A 21,665-nucleotide genomic window follows, 5' to 3' on the forward strand; every position below is an offset into this window, starting at 1 on the left:
GGATAACGAGTTACAAAGAAGCTCAAGTTTTGCATTTACTGAACTCATTAAATTTCAGTCACAGTGAACCGTTGATAAATTTTGTTGAACACATGGACGTTTTATGCAATAAGGTTAAGAAAATATTTCATGTTGGAACCAATTAAGGGAAATCTTATAAGCTAACATTTCACGTGGAAACCGCGTAGATTTAGTACGTCCTACATCGAAGGATAGCTGTATTTCTAAAACAGAGCCTTTAATGGAAAATCACTTGTCTCAAAGAGTGTGTTCCATTATTGTAACGAAAGATTGAGAACAGTAGAAAATCTTTGAAAATGTTTCCCCTAGAATCAACAGGATGAGCCGAAGTATCCGATAGAAATAAGATCTACGAGAGTTCGATACACATTTCTGTTCTCGCGAGAGTTTGTGCATGTGCTTGTAAAAAAAAGGAGTTTGTAATTATTGTTAGCTTGACATGCATTTATCCATCACCCGTAATACTCACAAATCTGTTCGGAGTCGGTCGAGGAGTCACAATTCGTGAAGTCGTCTGTCGGACTACTGGTCTAGTGGTTGGTCGCACGGTTGCCGGACTTGGCGCTGCCGTTCCCAATTCTGCCGCCGGACTTTGATCATCGTTGCCAAATCGATTGCCTAAGGTTCCCACCGTGGGACGCTAAAAGAGGGATAGCAAATTTTCGGTTAGAGGATGTGGACTAAGGTCTTCGAACAGCACTCTTCAAAATCTACACTGGAAGCAAACAAGGACGTCTAGGATGAAGTTTATAGTTAGGAAGACCCCTTTGAAGCAACTTTTACAGAGCTGAAGGAAGTAGAAAATTTGAAGTGCTAATCTACCGTGTTTGTGGAGAAATCTAAACCGTCGACCGGTCTGAGGATGATTCTAGAGGGCGTGATTGTGGGTGTCCGGGCCGTCGTCGTTGCAGGCTCAGCCAAATTCATAGGGCGGTTGAAATTTTGATTCGCATTCGATTGTTCGGAAACGATCGGAAGGGAATTTTGAACGCCAATCGCAACTAGCTGGCTCGGACGTGATTGTGTAGTGATGATGGTGGCTTGTTCTTGCAGTTGCTGTGATTGTTGTTCCTGAGGCCGGCGATCGAACATCCACGATGGAAGCTACAAAAATGCAAGGATAAATTACAGAGTGGTAAAGGCGGAAACAATGATTCGTACTTCCGGAAGCATTAACAGCCAATTTGTGGTTATTACACCGCACACATGCATTGTTTGCGTTATCTATCCTAGCCAAAACCCCATTCCCAAATGATGGTTAATTATATCTTATCTGGTAAAGCCTCCCCCCATCTACAAGCGTTCCAACAAGCATCGAACAATGGAAGGATTATTCCGGGAAAATTAATTACACGCTGACCATGCACCATTTTGCTCGGCGCCAGAACCGCGTGCAAATTTGAACAAATCAACGATACGTGTGCCACGCTCAACAAACAGAACCCAGGCCACAACCATAGCTACATGTGAACTTCTGTTGCACTAACTAGGTGCCTCGATTCCTGTAGCGCTTCAACAAAATGAACTGAGCTAGTTCTCTACACACATTACACTGAAACCTCAATTGAGGAACCTTCCATTTACGTGAATTCGATTTACGTAATATTATGTAGCTGGAATATCTTTGCATTCGTTTATCGCATACTTATGAATGTTTTACAAATTCGGAACATTTAAGTTTCAAGCCTATCCTATATCTTCGCGATGATCTAAGATAAGTCTTCGTGAACAACTCACGTACTCTATGTTATTCAAGGACCTCCGACCCATTACGTAAATGGAGGCTTCAGTGTACTAGAGAACGTCGATTCAGCATACTGACTTGCATGTTCCCCAACAAGAGAAGCCACACGAGACGCAAGTTAGTAGGTATAATCCGACCCGTCATCGTTGCACCTTCATCAAATAAAGCTACGTTCACAGTTTGCTCACGTACGGTCGGTCAGCCAGCCATCGCCGAGTGCGCGCTCAAATGTATGCAACACGGAAAACAGCCAATGGTAACCGAGTTGACCGGTGCAAGCAAGCTCGTTTGGTTGTCCAACCACATGCTGAATACCTACCCGCAAAGAGCACAACAAAAGCTCTGATGCGGTTTTGAGTGCCGGCTGGTAGTGGTCAAGCTTTGAGGAAGAAGATGATAATGGTTAGCACCGGTGGCGAATATGGTTGTTGTGTACATTTGATGGTGCTGACTATCTTGCTACCAGTCCGAGTTGGACGTGTATTTGCATTAAACGTTAATCATCATTACATATACAGCCATTCCATGAAAAACCGATCTAGGGTAGGTGTACCAGTTATGGCCATAGTGGTTCCCTATTTCGCCATACGTGTTAACTTAAATTTCTTCACATTTTGAAAAGTTTTGTGTGTTTTAGCAGTAAGATAAAGGATGTATCTAGATGGTAAAACATTCAAAAATATAAAAAAATGTGAAAGTTATCAAAATTTTGCATATGGCCAAATAAGGAACCACTATGGCCATAACTGGTACACTTTCCCTAGTGGGTCACCGAATTCCGTGAAATTTTTTTATGTTGTACCTTATCCGAAATAAGGATACTCGTGTTTTTGTTAAAATCCGAAATCTGAATCCAAAACAAGGATACACGGATTGTACCCCGTTTGGCATAAAGTCGTTTGGCATAGAGTCGTTTGGCATAATGGTTGTTTGGCATAATAGCCGTTTGGCATAATAGTCATTTGGCATAATGGCCGTTTGGCATAATGATTGACTTAAAATCAATATCGGCATTTTAAAGCTTTTACCGGATCAACACCACCGAGCCCATAACAAAAAAATTTGGTATGTTCTAAACAAGCGTGGTGTTCGTTCAGAGATTTCCCAAGCTAAACATCTTAAAAATTGTTGTGATATTAAAGAGCGTTACTAAATAAAACTCGTGACGGGTCTCTACATCTCAGAACATAGAGTATCTTCGAGCTTGTTGCGATATACATATTTGAAAACAGTAAATTGGCAAAGAAAGTTCGCAGTTATTCATTCATTCAGCTCATAGAATATTAGGCTGCAGATCAAGCTCTGTTCCAGTTTAGACGTAACACTCGATGAAAATTACTTGATTGAAAAAAAGGATTTTTTTTGAAAAACATCAAAAGCTCTAATCCAAAAATCTATCAATGTGACTTAATGTAATGATAGCCTATATACGAGAGCAGATTATTTTTCGTTTAAAATGTTTGAGGCTCCAACGCAAAAAAAATCTTTTCACAGCATAGCTCAAATGAACAATACATCTTTAAAAGAAAATATTTGTGGCAAAATTTTTCAACGATTCAATATAAATTCTAATTTTGGAAGTTTACATCAAAAACACAGTCTATTATCGAGAGAAGGGAGGATTTATGATTGAAATAATATTTTTTCCAGCATATCTCGGAAGGAGATCAAGCGTTTGCCCCAAAAAAAGTATATGTTGAATATTGGCAGGTTCTAAAGTAATTATCATTCTAAGAACACATCTGGCTAGAAATGATAAAACAGCAAAAAATAAAAATGGTTAACATTTAGCTTTACTAAATAATAAAATTTAAAACAGTATAGATATAAAGAACAGCCTATTTCTAAAAGAAGGCAAAATTTATAATTAAACCAATAGAGGAATGAACCCCAACAATTATTGCGGCATAGTAAAACGAAAAGACATAAAAAAGTGCGTTCAGAACCATCCAAGTAATTGTGCTACTTTTCCCCGAATGACTGGTTTCCCCGAAAAGTTGTGATGTGAAAGAACGATGAACAGTCAAAAGAAGGTAGTGTTATGTCATTCTCGGCTATACATATGTTGGAAAAAAATCTGAGGACGGAAAAACTCGAAAGAACCGCCAGTTAAATAAAGAAGGGTGCATATTAGATGGTCAATTCGTTCACCACCCTGAAATATATAAAGTTACGACATGAGTGTTGAGTTATGAGTGTTAAAAACTTTTCGGGGAAGTTGGCTAGTCGGGGAAACGGGATATTCGGGGAACTGGCATTCGAGGAACTGGCGTTCGGGGAAACGACATTCGGGGAAACGACATTCGGGGAAAAGTAGCACAACCCATCGAAGTAACTGCAGTAAACGACTTCTGTTTTCGCTGATAATTTGAGCAGATCAATGTTGCCGCTCTTCTGTCAATTGGAAACAAAAAAAAAATACTTACAAAATACAACACCAATGCATAAAAGAAGGAGAAATTTATTGAAATTTAAATCAACAGTTTTCATACCTATAATTATGGTTACATCATAATAAGAAAAAAAAACAATTAAAAGAAGGGTAAATTTGTGCTAAATATATAAAAATCTACAGTGCAAAAATTTGTTTTAATAACGAAACTCAAAAGATGAATTAATATTTGAAAGAAGGATAATTTCCGGATAAAAAATTAAATACTATTGGCAATAACTTTCCTACTATGCTTAAATTTATTCAAAAGCAAAAGATTGTTAAATAAAGTATTATTTTGTATCAATTGACTCCAAAACAAGCCTGATGTCATCAGAAAGTTTCAATAGAAACGTAAAAACGAAAAATTGAGAATTTCTTGGTTTCACACTCATTACGACCACTATGCCAAACGACCATTATGCCAAACGACTTTATGCCAAATGATCATTATGCCAAACGACTTTATGCCAAACGGCTTTATGCCAAACTACTTTATGCCAAATGACCTACCACCGGATACACGTGTTTGTTAAAAGTTAAAATCTTTAGCTTTCAAATCGTCCAAGAAATTTAAAAATTGGTTAAGCGATTCAAAAGTTATTTTTTTTTATAAAAAAAAATAGCAAGACCGCGATTTTTCTGGTCATCCTATTTCGAAAATAATCACCCTAATCAAAAAATCAAAAAACATTTCGGATAAGGAACAAAATAGCAAATTTTCACGAAATTTGGTTTTTCATGGAATGGCTGTAGAGTGGCAATTTAGCTCGTCCCGGGATTCGGGATAAAAATTTAAGCTTGTCCCGGGATCCCGGGATTTCTAAAATTTTCAATTTAACTAGTATTTTTGTTAAAATGGAAGTACAAATTCAGCAATACAAAATATTTTCAATGAGATAAAAAGATAATGCAACTTATCAAGATCCCGGGTACCTCCGTTTGTTTGACCACATTTAATCTGAACACTTTTCAATTTGTACCCCGCTAATTTGCACATCGGTCAGATTAAAAATGGTTAAAACGTCATTTAGCTCATGGAACAGAGTAAAATGAAATGGAACGCCGTGGAACGAAATGCAGAATCAAAACAAAACAGTGAGAAAAAAACGTGTTACCGGTTCTAGGATATCTAGTTCAAATCAAAAACGAACCGCGATGGTTTGCACCGTTCAAATTAGCGGGGGTGTACGGTAATATGTTGATTATAACAAATCACATTTCATCATTTTCTCATTCTGATGAAGAAACTTAACAAAAAACAAAACATTGCTTGACCAATTACGGGTTTGCTAGGATTTTTTTTTAAATTCTTTATTACACTTATGAATGGAAGAATGGTAAAAAATAAATCATAATATTCAAGTAATTTGCTTCAAACATTTGAAAAGTAAACTTTAGAACAAAAGAAACGATTAAAGATCATTGATAACATTGTATAAAAGTAACTTACTGGAAACTATTGATCGAAGCTTAGGTGTACTTCCAAATTTGCTTTCTCAGCCTAGGCTTATAAAAACAGCTAATGTCCAAGAGGCAAGCATTCAAAGTTTGCAACTAGACATTAAAAATATGTGTTTCTCACTTTGCAAATTGGTCTTACATGAAAATAATTACACGTTTAGTTTTTTTTTCCATAATGCATGGAAAAAGTGAGGAAAAATGTCATGGTTTTCATCAAATTCTACCTACATTTCGGGAACCCCGAGATCCCCGGAAACGGGAACTAATATCCCGAGAAACGGGAAATCCCGAAATTTGTCAAATCCCGGGATTTTTGTTCTGGGATGGACACTCTAAATGGCTGTATATGGGGCCGTGCACGGCCGGAGCTATGTTTTTTTTTTAATTTTTTTACTCGCCAAAAAATTATGTTTTTTTTTTTCATATTATCCATTTTCATATAAAAAAAAATCTTGTTATCGACAAAAAAGGCGGTGAAAATCATATTGTATTGCGTAATAGTTTGCCAGATCCTATTGAGCTCTGAAATGGAAATGGTTTTCCATATACCATGGCTAACACAACTGCTCCGTAATCGAATTTGAGTACAAACTCAGAGAATACTGATCTCATGTTGAGAAACCATGTTAGTTTTTGTACTTTCATGACACACTTCTACACCTAAGAAAAATTATGCTACATATAATAAATTGTTTGCTTTTTCATAGTAACAACCATACAAAATATGAAAGGCTTGTGCAGTCTCAGTTGACATACAAAAGTGCTCAAATTTCTGGAGAACACTCCGAATTTGATCTTGAGTCGAATGATTGATGTGGCACAAAAAGTATTTCGACCTCAACTGTAAGACCGTCTCGAAGTCGAGTCTAGTACACGACACTGAAGATGACCTTACGCGTATCTGTCAAAGGATACAACATCTAGTGGAATTAAATGGTATAGTACTGAAAGCGGTTTTTCATCTACTTATAGGTACTCCACTAAACAGCTCGAAGATTTATTAACAATAAGTATTTTTGTCCAAAGAACACAAGTTTCTGCCTCCCTTTTTATCTCATGGTATCTGATCAAAGTAGTGTTTGAAACCTTTAATAGCTTTTTATCCCCATACCAAAGAAATTCATGGAAGTGTCTAATATTTAAAACAAAGATATTGTTGATACCAAAATCTGCAACTGCTTTTGAACTTATATGAATTTGAATTGAAAGTTTAGTTTTTTTTTGTTCTCAATGTTTGATATGCACATTAAGAATCTTTTTCAAATATTTTTTGCTTTTTTTTTAACGGGTTCAACTCTGAGCAGAATCTCAATAAAAAGAATAAAAATGTAGATTAAGACCTTGTTCTTATTCATTCAGTGATTTTTCCAGAAGTTCCTCTAGGGAATCCATAAAGAATTATTCCAATAATTTTTGCAGGGATATTTCTAGTGAGTAGTGGTATTCCTTTAGCAGTTCCTACTGTAGCTGCACCAGTGATTTCTCGAGTAGAATCTAAACTGGGATTTATCCAGGATATTATTAAAGGATTTCTAAGGGAACTTTTCGTGAAGTTATTGCAGAGATTATTTCAAGCACTCCTCCAGAGATTCCTTCAAACATTCTTCAAGCGATTTCTCCTGATATTCCTCCAAAAATTCTTCAAGATACTCCTCTAAGGAGTCCTCCAGGAAAATTTCTGATGGGATTTTTACAGAGAAGTATTCTCCAGGTTATACAACGACAACAAGGATTACTTCAGATATTTCTCCAGAAACTTTCCAGGTAATCCTCTGGAAATTCAGGACGTCTACTCATTTACAGAAATGAAATTTCCTAATGTTGTTAGGTTTTTCTTGGTTTAAAAAAATACTTCAGGATTCAAGAAATGCTTCAAACATCATAAATGATTGATGACTGAAAATTGATTTTTCAAATATAGGAGTTCGGCTTCGAAAGGCTTATACAAAAAGTCTAACGATGAAGCATTTTTCACTTCAATTTAAATAAATATCTGTTTGTTCTAAATGCTTAAAAAAAGTATTGACATAGTATTTGCTGATTTTGTTTAAATTTCCATGAAATCCAACAGTTACGTTCTGGGCCTCCAAAAAATCCTCCAGAAATTCCTACCGAGTATATTCCATTAACTTCTCAGGAGATTTCATCGAAAAAAAAATAAGAATTTCAGGGTTTTCTTCATGAAACCATTTTTTTTATATTCTTCCAGGAACTTCTTTCCAGAAGAAGTTTTTTGAGAAATAGTTGGATTATTCCCTGGATGGATTCTAGGAGCAATCCTTTTAGGAACCTCCAGAAAAAAATCTACAGAAATCCCTAGAAGAATCTCCGGTTGAATTCCACGAAGAATACCTGGAGAGATTCTTGTATGAACCTATGGAGGTATTCCCAAAAAAATCTATGGGGGTATTGGGAAAAAATCTCTGGAATACCGAATATGCTTATCGGCTAAGCATTCTTTATTTTTTAAATGGCTTTTATAATGAAGACTTCTTAAGGAATCCATGTAGAGATCCTTGAAGAATTTCTAGAAGAAAAACCTGGAGAAATCTCTGCATTTGTTAGAGAAATTCCCTGGAAAGCTCTCTGGAGAAACTCCTGTAGGAATTTCTGATGGATAATCTAAGTTAATTACTGAAGAAATCTTGGAGACATCTCTGAAGAAATACCTGGAGAATCCTTGCAGATGTACCAGGAAGAATCATTGTAGAGATTTTGATGATAGAATCTCTAAAGAAATCTCCGAAAAAAAAACACCTGGAGAGATTTTTTCGAAGAAATGCCTGGAATAAACTTTGAAGGAATCCATGGTGAGATTTTTGGAGAAATCTCCAAAAGAATCCATGAAGAGATTTTCCAAAAGGAATATTTGTAGAGATTTTGCTAAAGTAATCTACCCTGTATAAAATCTTAGGATGATGTCAGATGAAATTCCTGCAAGAAAAATTCATGAAAGAATCTGGTGGAATTCAAAGAGGATGTTTTGGAGGCCCAGAACGATCCCAGGATATATTCCTGGGGAATCCCTGGAGGATTATCTGGAATAATCATACACACCGAAAAAATCTTAGATTTACACGTAACGTAATTTTAACTACAATCATGCAAAGCCATTTCTCATATATTATTCAATGATAAAACCTAGAAACACATCTATTATATCCAACATTGCTAGAAAAATCCTTAATATTGAACACGAAACGACTTCTCCTAAAGAATGTTGCATGCAATACGGCTTGGTTTACATGATTTTCACGCTGAAAATTCAATCATAAATAATGCACATCAAATGACAAGCAATCGATTCATCCATTATGACAGAATATTTAGCGTAGAACCATGTAAACCGAGCATTCTTGTTTGCAATTTCACTTTTTAGATGCAAGAAAGCATGCAATGTTGGATAGAAGGTCATGACATGTTTCAGTTTCACTCAAGATCGGAAGCATTTTCGATTGCAATGAGACAGTTTACATTATTTATCGTTGAATATTCAGTTATAGTTCGTTTTACATGATTATCATAAAAGTTTGCGTGTCACGTAAATTTAACACTTTTTTGGCTGTGTAGGAATTTCTTCCAGTATTTTCTTGTTTCTTGCATTAATATTTGCAGCCTATCGGTGATATGTCACATATATTAAAATGGCCAGGCCCACTACACAGCAAAAAATTCTTAAATGTACATGGCACGTAAACTTCTATGACAAACATGTCAAGCGAGTTATAACTGAATATTCAACGATACATAATGTAAACTGTCTCATTGCATTCAAAAATGCTTGCAATCTTGAGTGAAAATTAAACATTTCATGATCTTACATCCAACATTCGCCAATATTGCATGCTTTCTTGCATCTTGAAAGTGAATTTGCAAACAAGAATGCTCGGTTTACATGATTCTACGCTGGATATTCTGTCAAAAATAATGCACATGGATTAATCGACGGCTTTTCATTTCTTGTGCATTATTTATGATTGAATTTTCAGCGAGAAAATCATGTGCACCATTTTTTGCATGCAACATTATTTGAGATAAGTCGTTTCGTGTTCAATATTAAGGGTATATCTAACAATGTTGGACATTATAGCCCAAGTAACAATTCCACAGCAATTTGGCATTCGTGTGGATTTATTAATGATTTATGAGAGTAACGTGAATGCTATGATAACTAGAGGCAACAATTAACGTTGCTAGAAGTTGATATTTTGTAAGTCAGCTCTTAGTTTTTTTAAAAACTTTTTGAAGACAAAAACGTTGTCGTTGTTTTGCCTTTCAATCCTTCCGTGCACCACGTGTTCTGATTGTCGAAAAGAACTCCGTGTTCGAGCGCTACCGGTTTTTCGGATCTTTGGCGAACCCCGTACTCCAACAACATCAACGATAAAATTTGTATGACTATGGTAATTTCATGATAAATCTAAAGTAATAACTCAAAACAATTATTATTTTTATCTTTATAAACGAGATTTGCAGCCCGAGGATTTAACAAAAGAATACATTGATTTTTTTGTAAGACTTTGCAAGAAGGCTTACAAAATATTTCGAAACTGTTTTAAAGAATAACTGTCTGATAACCTGGAAGTTATCTTAAAGTTGATTTAAGGTGAAAATTAATCGAAAGTGCACCTCTAATCATCAAGAGCACGAATCTAGTGTACCATACAACCGTTGAAGCTGATGATGATCCATTGAACAATTTTTCAGTTCGAATCGCTGTCTGATTTTCAAAATTTAAGCTCTAGAAGTTTTGAGGTATGGCTTCGATACTTCTTCACTTAAAAAAATTTGCTCATACTATTATTGTTCATACGGCCAGAAATGAATTCACAGAAATCATTGAATTTATTAAAGTTTAAATCTGAGTAAAATTTATATTCTGAAATTATTCCTGAACAATTTGTTTTGCATAATTATCTTATACATTTGGTCAATATTCCAAAATAGATTTTCAGTAAATCTCCTTATGCAAAAATTTTTTGAAACAATTGTTCCTTTATTCAAGTTTTTTCGTTGCTTCAGCCTGATTTTTTTTTTTTTTTTTTTTTTGTTAAATTAGTTAAATAAATTTGTGTCAAAAATAGAGGAAGTTTTACGTATTTGAAAACACTCAAAGAGATCAAAAGGGGATTTTGTCCTAAGGAAAATTTTCAAAATATCCTCTAGAAGCCTAATGAAAAAAAGGACATGGAATTTAATAGAAAATTATGTCACTAATCAATAAAACATTTGATTACATGTAAGGGACTTTTGTACTGGTATTAAGATAATCTCATGAACAAATAAACTTTCTAATTATAATATTTTCGTTATTGCTAACTATTGTTGGTCAGTCTAAGAGCATTCGTTTGGATAAACATTTTGTTCGTGATTTGAATAATACCCGATTTCATATTCTCATTTAAACATTTTATAGTACTCTGAGAATCCTATTCGGGGTTATTTTATATTTGCGCTCAGGATTCAAAAATAAATCTACAGTCGACTCTCCACATCTCGATGTTCTACATCTCGATATCTCTCCCTATGTCGATGATTTCATAAGTCCCTTCAGTCTGCATACATTTTCACTCTCCATATCTTGATATCCTCCTTATCTCGATATCTCCATATCTCGATGTGTTTCTGTTGATTTTTCGTTCTCAATTTTCTCTCCGTATGTCGATACGACCATTATCGAAGGTTACTAGAACAAAAATTTGGTATTCAAAACAAATTAGGAGCGCAAAATGACGTCTGTTTGTGTATTACTTTCTTGGCAACAGAGTGTTTTTTAATCTAGTATTCATCAAAAATGTGTTCGCTGTCTCGATCTCTCCCTATCTCGATGGTCCCTTCGATATCGAGATGTGGAGAGGCGACTGTATTTGATTTTATGAGAACATGGCCCTAGGTTCCATGAGAATACCGTTCATTACTACTAAAGAATCCTGTTGAAATTTTTGGCCAAAATCCGCGTTATCTCTCCCTTACTCGATATTGAAGGGACCATCGAGCTAGGGAGGTATCGAGTTACAGAACACAAAAGCAGTGCAACTGCGTTCCAAGGGACCATCGAGTTAGCCATGGAATCCAACTTTTACTATGGTTCTCTAACTCGATATCGAGATACGAGATATCGAGTAAGGGAGAGTTAACTGTATTAGGGGGAGATCCCCCAGTACCGGACAGCACCCAATACCGGACAAAGTCGAAAAATTAAGAAATCATGGTCCAATCAAGATGGTGTATTAGTAGAAAAGGAAGCTGTTATGGAGACTACTGTTTGCGTAGAACAGCACATCTTTCAAATATGCATGCCTTTTTAAAAAAGTAGAAAAGTTTGAAAATCTCAAAAAAAATTTACGTATTGCCTTAATTTTGAGCCTTTTTAGTAATTATTTTGAATATAAAAAAATACTTTGGATCACGAAAGCATGTTCGAACATAATCCTAATTTGTTGTACCGTAAAACGGGGTAACTTTGATAATGCGGGTAACTTTGATAGTGCGAAACCCCCAACATAGTAAACGAAATATCGAAGTTTATGTCAATCAGTTAAGGAAAACGAATGCAAAAGTAAAGAGTAATAGTATGACACTTCATGTCAAAGCTATTTTCGTTGAAATCAAGTGCATTTGAGGATTTTTATGCAAATATTAAAAATTTACAAGATTTTAGCATTTTTGCAACGTTTAAAAACAATCTGTTCTACGACCACTATTTGATAAAGTCATAATGAGTTCGTCATTAACTCTTGATAGTCTAGTTATAGTAGAACATGAATTCGGTCTCAAATCTCTTAGCGAAACCCATTTTTACAAACTGGGACCATTTTTGTAATCTAAGTCAGAAATTTCCATATAGCGTTAAACGCCTAGAGGTATGCAACGCCCTATAAATGTTCCGTGATTCATTCAATCTTGTTCGATTTTTACTCCATTATCAAAGTTACCCCAAAACAGAAAACCGACTTTCGATTATATGAAAAATTATATATCCATTCATAATTAATCTTTTGGCAATCTATCAAGTGCAATCGATAACTAGGATGTCAGTACTTGTTTTAAAAATATAAAATATAATTCTTTGATACTGTATGCATAAATATTGAAGTTTTCTTCGAAAAAACTATCAAAGTTACCCCGTTTTACGGTATGTGAATGTATCTGTACCATAATTGAACTAAATATGGACATATTACAACTCTGGTTAAGCACCTCCTGTCCCCCAGTTTCGGACAGCTTGATTTGTTATATGATTACAAAGAAAATTTTCACCAGTGTCTCAAAATATATTCATTTTTCATGGATTCTGTCGATCATAGTATCAACCATGCAATAAACTTAAGGAGAATGAACATTCAGAACAACATCGTAAAATGTGCTATTTTTCATCATATGTGAAAGAGGGTTTTGATGGACATCTTGCAGACGAATAAAAACTCAAATTGTTCTTGTAAATGTTGCATATGCATTGAGTTGGCAATACTTTTCCTATAGTAAACACATTCAATGATGTTCATATTTACAGAATTCGAGGCATTTCCAGATCGTGTCCGGTATTGGGTGCCACCTTTCAAGATAGATCAATTTGGTACGAAAATACATCATCAAAATGCAATGTCAAAATTCATGTTTATTTATTCAAATTTATTTTTGTACACTATAAAATGATTATATTTATCATGAATGGGTGTCACGAGCACATAAACCCAATATTTTTCGAATTATGAATTTAGTGGCTTAAGTGTCCGGTACTGGGGGATCTCCCCCTATTTATTTAGATTATGTTTTTTAATGTTCAAGACTTTCATTGGGAATCAAGTCCCAAGTTGTGCCAATAAATCTTTGTCGTCCGCTGTTTTGACTGTTCAGTGTCTAAACATACCCACCTTCTAGATAATGATTTTTAACCACAGGCACCGGGCCAAATCAGTGTATCAAGAAATCACTGCCATGAAAACTATTTCATAAAATCTTAAAATATTTTTAATTAATAGGTCTGAAAATATCTCTAAAAAATTTCAACTTCTTCGTGGTTGCCATTTATTTTGTTCGAATCAATTCAGAAATTGTTCCAACTTGTCATATTCGTCAACTTGTCAAAAGATATTTCATACTAAACATATACTTGTGGGATTTTCAAAGTGAACACTGCTAATGTAGAGAAATGAAAGCGGATAGAGCCGTGCTTTATATAAATTGTGTGAACTTGGTTGTTTAGTAGTTGAGTTAGAGTGCACACGATCGGTGCACGAATAAATAGATTAATTTGAAATGATGTTTTAGTTTCGTAATCCGAATGTGTTTGCGGGTTTACTAGTTTAAAATTCCGGGAATCAACATACATATCTTCAAAAATTTGGCCAAGTGGCGCCCTTTGAAGGCTTGCGTCTTTGGCGGGTGCCAACCTGGCCAACTGCACGGTACGGCACTGCCCATAAGTCACCAGCGACACTTGGAATGACGCAAATAACTGCTTATATATCGTCTTGAAATATCGTGATGTTTGATCTGCATATTGACCTGAGACAGAGACTCAACAACACGTTTCTAATTTATGGGGCCTAATCGGACCATCCACTGATTTGTCCGCAAAACAGTGTTCCCAAGAATGAATATTGTATAGTACCATCAGCAACTTCTGTGCTCTGTTCTCATTTTTCAGTTGTTACTTATTGCCTTAGGCCGCTACAAGCCTTGGAGATGAACTCATAGATTTTCCTGTGAAGTTCAATCATTTTCCCTTTTCCCTTTCCCGTTTCCATGTTATGGAGCAAACTCATGGAGGAGCATGGTTGTTGATTCTTAGTTCTCCTTTCAAAATAGCTTTCTATTAGGCTTTACGATAGAGGAAGTTGTTCACTTCACTTCGAGATCCCTACATTTCACCATTGATGTCATTCGGCCAAACGATCCATTCGATCAGATGGCATTTGGCTCAATGGCGTTCGACCAAACGACATTCGGCCAAATCATCGGATACCGTCAAAAGCATTCATAAAATACTTTGAGACGAAAACACAATGTCCAAAGACAAAAGTCAAAACTTTGTTTCCGATGAAGTGTAAATTTTCCACCTGTTGTCTAAAAACTGTTATGCTTTCGATTTACAGGGTGATTAATAAATCCCGTCAGTGTTTGATTTGAGTGTGTCCCAGGTCTGGACATAAATACACTGTCAGGAGTCTGGCAGAGAGCGATTTTTTTTTCACTTTTTCGCATCGGGTAACATGCTCAGCCAACTAGGGAATGCAAAAGGACTGAACCTGGAAACTTTTAAGCAACGTTTGATGGAAATATGGAACAGAATGCCTCAAGATTCGATTAAGCTGAATGTAACAGATATACAAAACCTGAAATACACAAAAAGTATAAATCCATCAGTACATCTAGTTATTATGACCATTTTCTTTACTGACAGGAATTAGTGACCACCCTGTATTGATATGCATTGTTTTGTTCTTGAGCCAGAATAATAACCCAAGTAACATTTGTAACTGAATAACAGTTTATTCAACTGAAATATGCTTGGGAGTGCTGAATAGCTGCGCGATTACCGCTACGGCTATCTGGGCCCCGTAACACCGACAGCAAGACACTGAGAGGCAAATCCCATTGGTCGAGAATCTATTTGTATTCGAAATTCCAGACTAAAAAATGATCAATTGGTCAAAGTAGCTGTCATTATCTCAATTAGGACGTGGTTTGGAAAAAGGGATGGTACACAAATTATGTCACGCTAAATTTCGACTTTTTTGGCCGCCTCCCCCCTCCCCTTGTCACGCTTTTTGTATGAGTCCTCTGAAGATATTGTAAGGCTTGTCACACTATGCATGACCCCCTCCCCTCCTTGGAGCGTGACGTAATTTGTGTACGACCCCAAAAAAGAAGTAGTGTTTCTGTAAAAAAGAACTATTGATAATGGTGTTATGAAAGTACGACTTTTCAATGCAGATAACAACGATTACTCTAAACACAATGATCATAAGAAATATTATCCTTCAAACATATTAGGACAATGACAACAAATAGAGGCAATTTGTAAGATAAGTAATACATAATGGTTTTTCATATTGAGTTTTGAAACTGTTAGTTAGAATTATTTACGGATAAAAAGTAATTTACATGGCCAAGAAAGTTTATTGATACTCGTAAAAGTATATCAGTCTTTCCTGAAACTGATTTGTAACGACAAATTCTAATATAGATGAGATAGATAGAGAATCAAAGGACATTTCCTTCAAAAGTAAATCGTTAGGTTAGGATTAGATTTATTTTCGATAGCATGCTATTAGTCTTTCACAGTGTTACCTACGTAAAGGTTAACCAAAATGCATCTGTAATGGGCATTAGAGGGTGAAGCAAAGAAGATAACTAGCTAGAGAGTACCGTTAGAAAAGCACTGGTTAAAGCTTCGCACCGAATCTACTTAGATTACTTTTTTGTTAGCCCTTCAGAACTACCATGACTATACTTAACGCTCCGTTAGTTATTTTGAGAGCCAGCTTCTGTACCGGGTTGATCACGGGAGCTACCGTTCCGGGCGTTTGGCTAGTAGCCACCACTGCCGCCGCCGAATTGGTCATGCTGCTACTAGAGCCCAAAGTAGAAGGATTGGGAACGGTAGACGTAGTGGTAGTGGTAGTACTAGTAGTAGTGGTAGCAGCCTCAGTGGTAGTGGAGGTAGTAGTGGTAGTAGGTAAAGTGGTAGTAGAAGTACTGGAGGCGGTTGTGGTTGTAGTGGTAGAAGTAAGTGAAACAGGTGCTACCGGTTGTGTTAGCTGTGCCGATGGAGCCAATTGTTGGGGTCGTTGCTCGGGTCCATTGGGAAGCGCATTCGGGGACTGTGGTTGTGGTTGTGGTGGTGATGACGGTGCCACGGTAGTAGACGAGAGGATCAACGTCTGCAGCAGGACCTGCGATTGGTCGCGATCGAAGTCGTTTCTTACCGGACGATCATTACCGTTGCTGCCGATCTGGTTGAACTGAATTCCTTGCAGGTACTCCTCGAACCGCCGGTGGTATTCTCCCGAGGGATCCCATCGCTCACGCAAGGCCATGTACTGATCCGGGTAGCTGTAGTACAGTGTGGTAATGATCTTCAGCGCGTTTTCTTTCTGAGTCACGGAACAGCGGGCACATTTCGTACGAAGAGCTTCTGGTAGAATTCCTGCAAGTAATGTTTGAAGAGAAGATGGGGCGATAATTAGTGATGAGTACAATAGCTGAGACAAATTGATGATTGGAATCTGCCTAACGGACGAATGATGACCACCTCTGACAAAAAAAATCGTGACGGCAATTATATAAATTAGATCCGCTGGCACTGATTCGAGATGGTTATCACGAAAGGAAAATTAGTCATTATTAAAATAAGTAGATGTGTTTCATTTTTGAATCGCAGCTCATTTTGATACGCCGCAAAAGCAATTAAAATTTAATTGAGTCTATAATTGAGCATGGAATGGTTTTTGCTTCGAGGAAGAATCGGCCTGATGCAGGCTCAATAAAAAAATATTGTTATTTATTGGCTGCAATCAAATATCGTACATCGCAAACACTTTTATATCCCGCTATAAATTAATGTTCTGCGATAACCGCTTCTTCAATCAGCAATTATATAAAACACAAAAACTTGTATATTCGAATCACATTCAGGCTTCGACTCACCCACCCGTACAAAAACTTGTTATAGCTCACATCACGTCACTAAGGAACAGCAATGCAGCCTGTGGTTTCCAGAATGAGGAAACAAGACCTGTGCGCCGACGATTTGTTTCCAGAAAGCCCTAAAGCCGCCACCGATTTAAAATATGTCGGCGCAAAAACCTAGTGAAAACAAATGAATGCAATACCCCAGTAGAGCTGGTACATCAGTTCCAACATCCCAACCCCGGGGACTCAATCATCCATATTCAGCAATTGGTATTGCCGTACCGTCGTCGTCACCCACATCTCATCCGCTCCCAGGTGATATTACTCGAATAATTAAATATGCTGTTCCTGTTAACTGGGACGATGGCAGGGATGCTCAACTCAGCCGCCGTCTTCCCATCAACGTCACCCAACAGAACATCATCCATTAAACATTCATCTAATTGGAATCCGACTGTGTGGTGCCATCAGTAGTGTGGAATGTGGGTTCGGTAATTACTTATTCGTTGGCATATGTGCCCTGGAGTGAGGGATGAGCCTTCTGCCGCACGCTGTTTCAATTTGCGGTGGATGCTGAACTAGTCAGACATTAATGAAAGATGAATTCGGGAACACTTTTGCGGGATACGGAATGGTGGTAAAACTCTTTAGAAGGATGTGGCAGCTGAACATTATGGTTTAAACTTTGAAAGTGACAAGTAAACTGATTTTACTTGACGAGAAATTAACAACTATTCTGTTCATGTTGTTGTCACTAAAACACAAGGTGCTATTTTGAGCCATGAGATTCGATAATTTGCCAGTAAGCGTTAAACTTTTGTTTTGCAGATGTCTCAGTCAGATGTCTGAACACTTAGACAGATGGCGTCTTCGGCAAAGTTGTTCAGTAGCATAGGGGCTATTCATATTTAAGCCATTGGATTCAAAAATTTTGGCAACCAGGCAGCACTAGTGTGCATAAAACCATTGATTTGCTGATATCTCAAAATCTTGACCACTTGGAAAGATGGCGCTGGTGAGCATTTTCATGCTCACTGATTTTCTAATACATTTCTGCATGCTATTTTCGTTTAGCATCACCACACAGATACATATAAACTAGAACGCAATTCACGTTTTGCAGTTGCTTTTTTGATTGCAAGTTCATATAACGGGTGTTCAGTAAGAAATGATAATGATTTCAATACCTTTCTGTAATTAAAGTAAAAAGCGTTAATTTTCGTTTCTCTAAGAAAATTGCTCTCTGTACTACATAAAGTGAAGTACGGACTTGAAAAATAAGGCACTCAAAAGAAATTTCTCCTTTTACCAAATTAATATTAACAGCTAATCCTGCAGGAGCGAAATGACACTTTTAATGACGGAATAATTGAGCGGAACATTTTCCGTTCGGAAAAGTAACAAATGATTTACATGGGACGCGTTACCGACATTACGTAATCAGCTCTACTGATCAGCAGCGTACAGCTCAAGTAATTTCGATAGCGGAATCATTCCTTGACCGTTCATTGTCCTATGCTTTTGCACAGTACATTTGAACAGCGTACTTCCCATAAAAATAGGCGGAATGTTTCTGCTGCCAGTTTAATCGAAGATGGCGTCGAAACAGCAAGCACTCCGCGAGCGTATGAACGGCTTTACAAAACGCACGGTAAACAAAATTAATTACAGTCGCCTCTCCACATCTCAATTTCGAAGGGACCATCGAGATACGGAGAGATCGAGGCAAAGAAAATTTTTTTGATGAATACTAGATTGAAAAACACTCCGTTGCCAGGAAAGTAATACACAAACAAACGTCATTTTGCGCTCCTAATTTGTTTTGAATCCCAAAACTTTGGTCTAGTAACCTTCGATATTGGTCATATCGACATACGGAGAGAAAATTGAGAACGAAAAATCATCAGAAACACATCGAGATATGGAGATATCGAAATAAGGAGGATATCGAGATATGGAGAGTGAAAATGTATGCAGACTGAAGGGACTTATGAAATCATCGACATAAGGAGAGATATCGAGATGTAGAACATCGAGATGTGGAGAGTCGACTGTAATTAATTTTTATGCCGTGGCAAAACGCATGGTCATCATGGAAAAAAGTTTACTATAGATCACTTTCGAGACAAAAACGTGCCCGTAAGTACAGCTTACCGGATCCTGGCATTCCTGAGCGTGGAACGGAAAGCCGGTAGTGGCCATATACACCGAAAAAAAAATGACGAAGAAGAAGAAGGAAGCGTTGAAAAAGCTGTTAGACAACAAGGACTGAATGAGTTTCCGTGATGCCAGCCGAAAATATCTCTGCTCCCATACTTTGATTCACTGAGCCCTCAAGATGGATGGCATCATACGTCGGAAGAAGACTCGGTCCCCCGAGTATACGGACGAGCAGACAGCGACCGTGAAATCGCAGTGCCGGTGGTTGACGAAGAGCTACCGCAGGACGTCGTTCGTGCTGAATGATGAAAGTTACTTTCCGCTTTCGGAGACCCACATTCTAGGAAATGACAGCAACTATGTCAGCAACAAGTCGGCCACACCCCTTAAAGCAAAATATAAGTTTAACCATAAATTTGAAAAAGGTTTCCTGTACTATCGGACGGAGGGACATCAAAGCCGTTATATGAGCCGAGCGGCCTGGCCATCAATCAACAACTGTATCAGGAGGAGTGTCTTGAGAAAATTGTTCTGCCGTTCTTAAAGGAAGCATCATGCGGATGGGAAGTACATCTTCTGACCAGACAAGGCATCTTCCCATTACGACAAGAGGACGCTGGAGTACCTTTAGCATAAATAGATATCGTACGTGTTGAAAGAAAGGAATCCGACCCAAAGCTGAGAAGCAGGCTCTGTCCCAGTGGGGAGGTAACGCCTGAAAGAAGAAGAAGACGAACGTCAGTGCCATCCAGCGCCCTTGTGAGAGCATTGCGACTATGTTGCATCATACGGTTTATCAGAAACCCTTCCCAATACTCAGGGATTTTTTCTTTAAGAATAAAATTATCTTTTTATAAGTCAAAATTTTGTTGTTTCCACCATAACACTGAAAAAAAAATCTCATTTTTCATTGAGGTCTTCTGAAGTATGTTTCGACTGGATAGGTGGTAGATTTCTTCGGAGTTTCGGCTTTCAGCTTATTAATTGCGATGCCTAATTTTGAATCTTCGCCGACGTTTCAGTCCGGTTATTGGACCATTTTTAGAGCCCTGAAATTATTGATAATTGGCATAAATATTATTAATAATAATAGGGCCCTAAAATATTTTATGAAATCTTGTTTTTATTTGATAACACGAAAGAGCATGTTACAGCAACTACTTTAGCAAATTTTCCCGCTCAAATAACAGCTATATCATATTTAAAATTTAATTTAAAAATTGGGTTCATAAATGAAGCTTGACACTTTTGATCATGTTTGACGTTCGATTAGTCGACAAAAACACCACAGGGGTTTTAGTTTCAACACTGGGGTTGTTCCTATCTGATGTTTCAGAAGGGACACGGAAAACAAAATACACTCAAAATTTGAGTTTATGCTAAGGTGTGTGACAAAATCTAAATATAACATAAAAAATGTGTTTTTGACTTAAACAAATGGAGAACATTAAAGAATTGAGTAAACATGTGTTTTTGGCCTAAACTTAAGCGCTTGGCTCTAAAATTGTGACAGGGCTTTAAGACCCTACTGAACAGACAAAAATATATGACACAATTCACTCAATCCATAAATCAATAAGTTCAATTTTTTGTTTGAATAATATTAAAATTTCGGGTTAGAAAGGGCCATGCCGTTTGCTACAATATTGAGCCATCCGTTCTTGGTAGATTTGGGAAGTCCCTAGTTGGTGCTAAAAACACTGTTTACCGGTGGATTATTTCCTCTACTGGCTAGCTGTTGTGGGTCTTGTATCTGTAAATCAGATCTGCCTAGATTTTCGTTTGTTTTTCTCCGGAGATTGCCTATCATTGTTAGTAGGAGACTATAGATAGCACTCATACCATCAGTATCGGTGCGACGGTTCACTGTTGGTGGAGTACTGAATATGTGACACATCGCCAAAACAGACAAGGCCTGTGTTTCACAACAGCAGTCAACTATTCGAGGGTTTTCCACATCGAATCTGTGTTGTTGTGGTATACAATGTTTCATCAGTGCAGTCTTCTGTGATAGTTGCTGTATCTCACGATCACTGTATGTATTTCCCGCGGATAACTGTCCCTCAACTCCCTCCCTAATGAACTCTTAACGTTTGATGACCATACATTCTTGTACGAATTTGGTTCTTGGTCATGCAAATATAGCAGCTGCGACAGTCTTTGCATACTATCAGTTTCAGGGAAACCACCAAAAATATTGAAGGA

General features: G+C 37.1%; 1 protein-coding gene across 15 annotated transcripts in view; it reads right to left on the reverse strand.

Annotated features, from left to right (window-relative positions):
• LOC5573135 (nuclear pore complex protein DDB_G0274915) overlaps nt 1–21,665 on the reverse strand; it is a 135,419-nt gene that overhangs the window by 17,738 nt on the left and 96,016 nt on the right. For 8 of the 15 annotated variants that reach the window (XM_021847555.1, XM_021847560.1, XM_021847556.1 and 5 more), the window contains exons 4-6: nt 16,160–16,815; nt 844–1,125; nt 491–661 (exon numbers count right to left, since the gene is read on the reverse strand). In XM_021847555.1, coding sequence (XP_021703247.1) covers nt 491–661; nt 844–1,125; nt 16,160–16,815 — 1,109 coding nt within the window. The remainder of the gene's footprint in view (nt 1–490; nt 662–843; nt 1,126–16,159; nt 16,816–21,665) is intronic. The other 7 variants (XM_021847566.1, XM_021847567.1, XM_021847564.1 and 4 more) reach the window with 4 other exon arrangements.

The sequence above is a fragment of the Aedes aegypti genome, chromosome 2 (genome assembly GCF_002204515.2).
Source record: "Aedes aegypti strain LVP_AGWG chromosome 2, AaegL5.0 Primary Assembly, whole genome shotgun sequence".
NCBI lineage: Eukaryota > Metazoa > Arthropoda > Insecta > Diptera > Culicidae > Aedes > Aedes aegypti.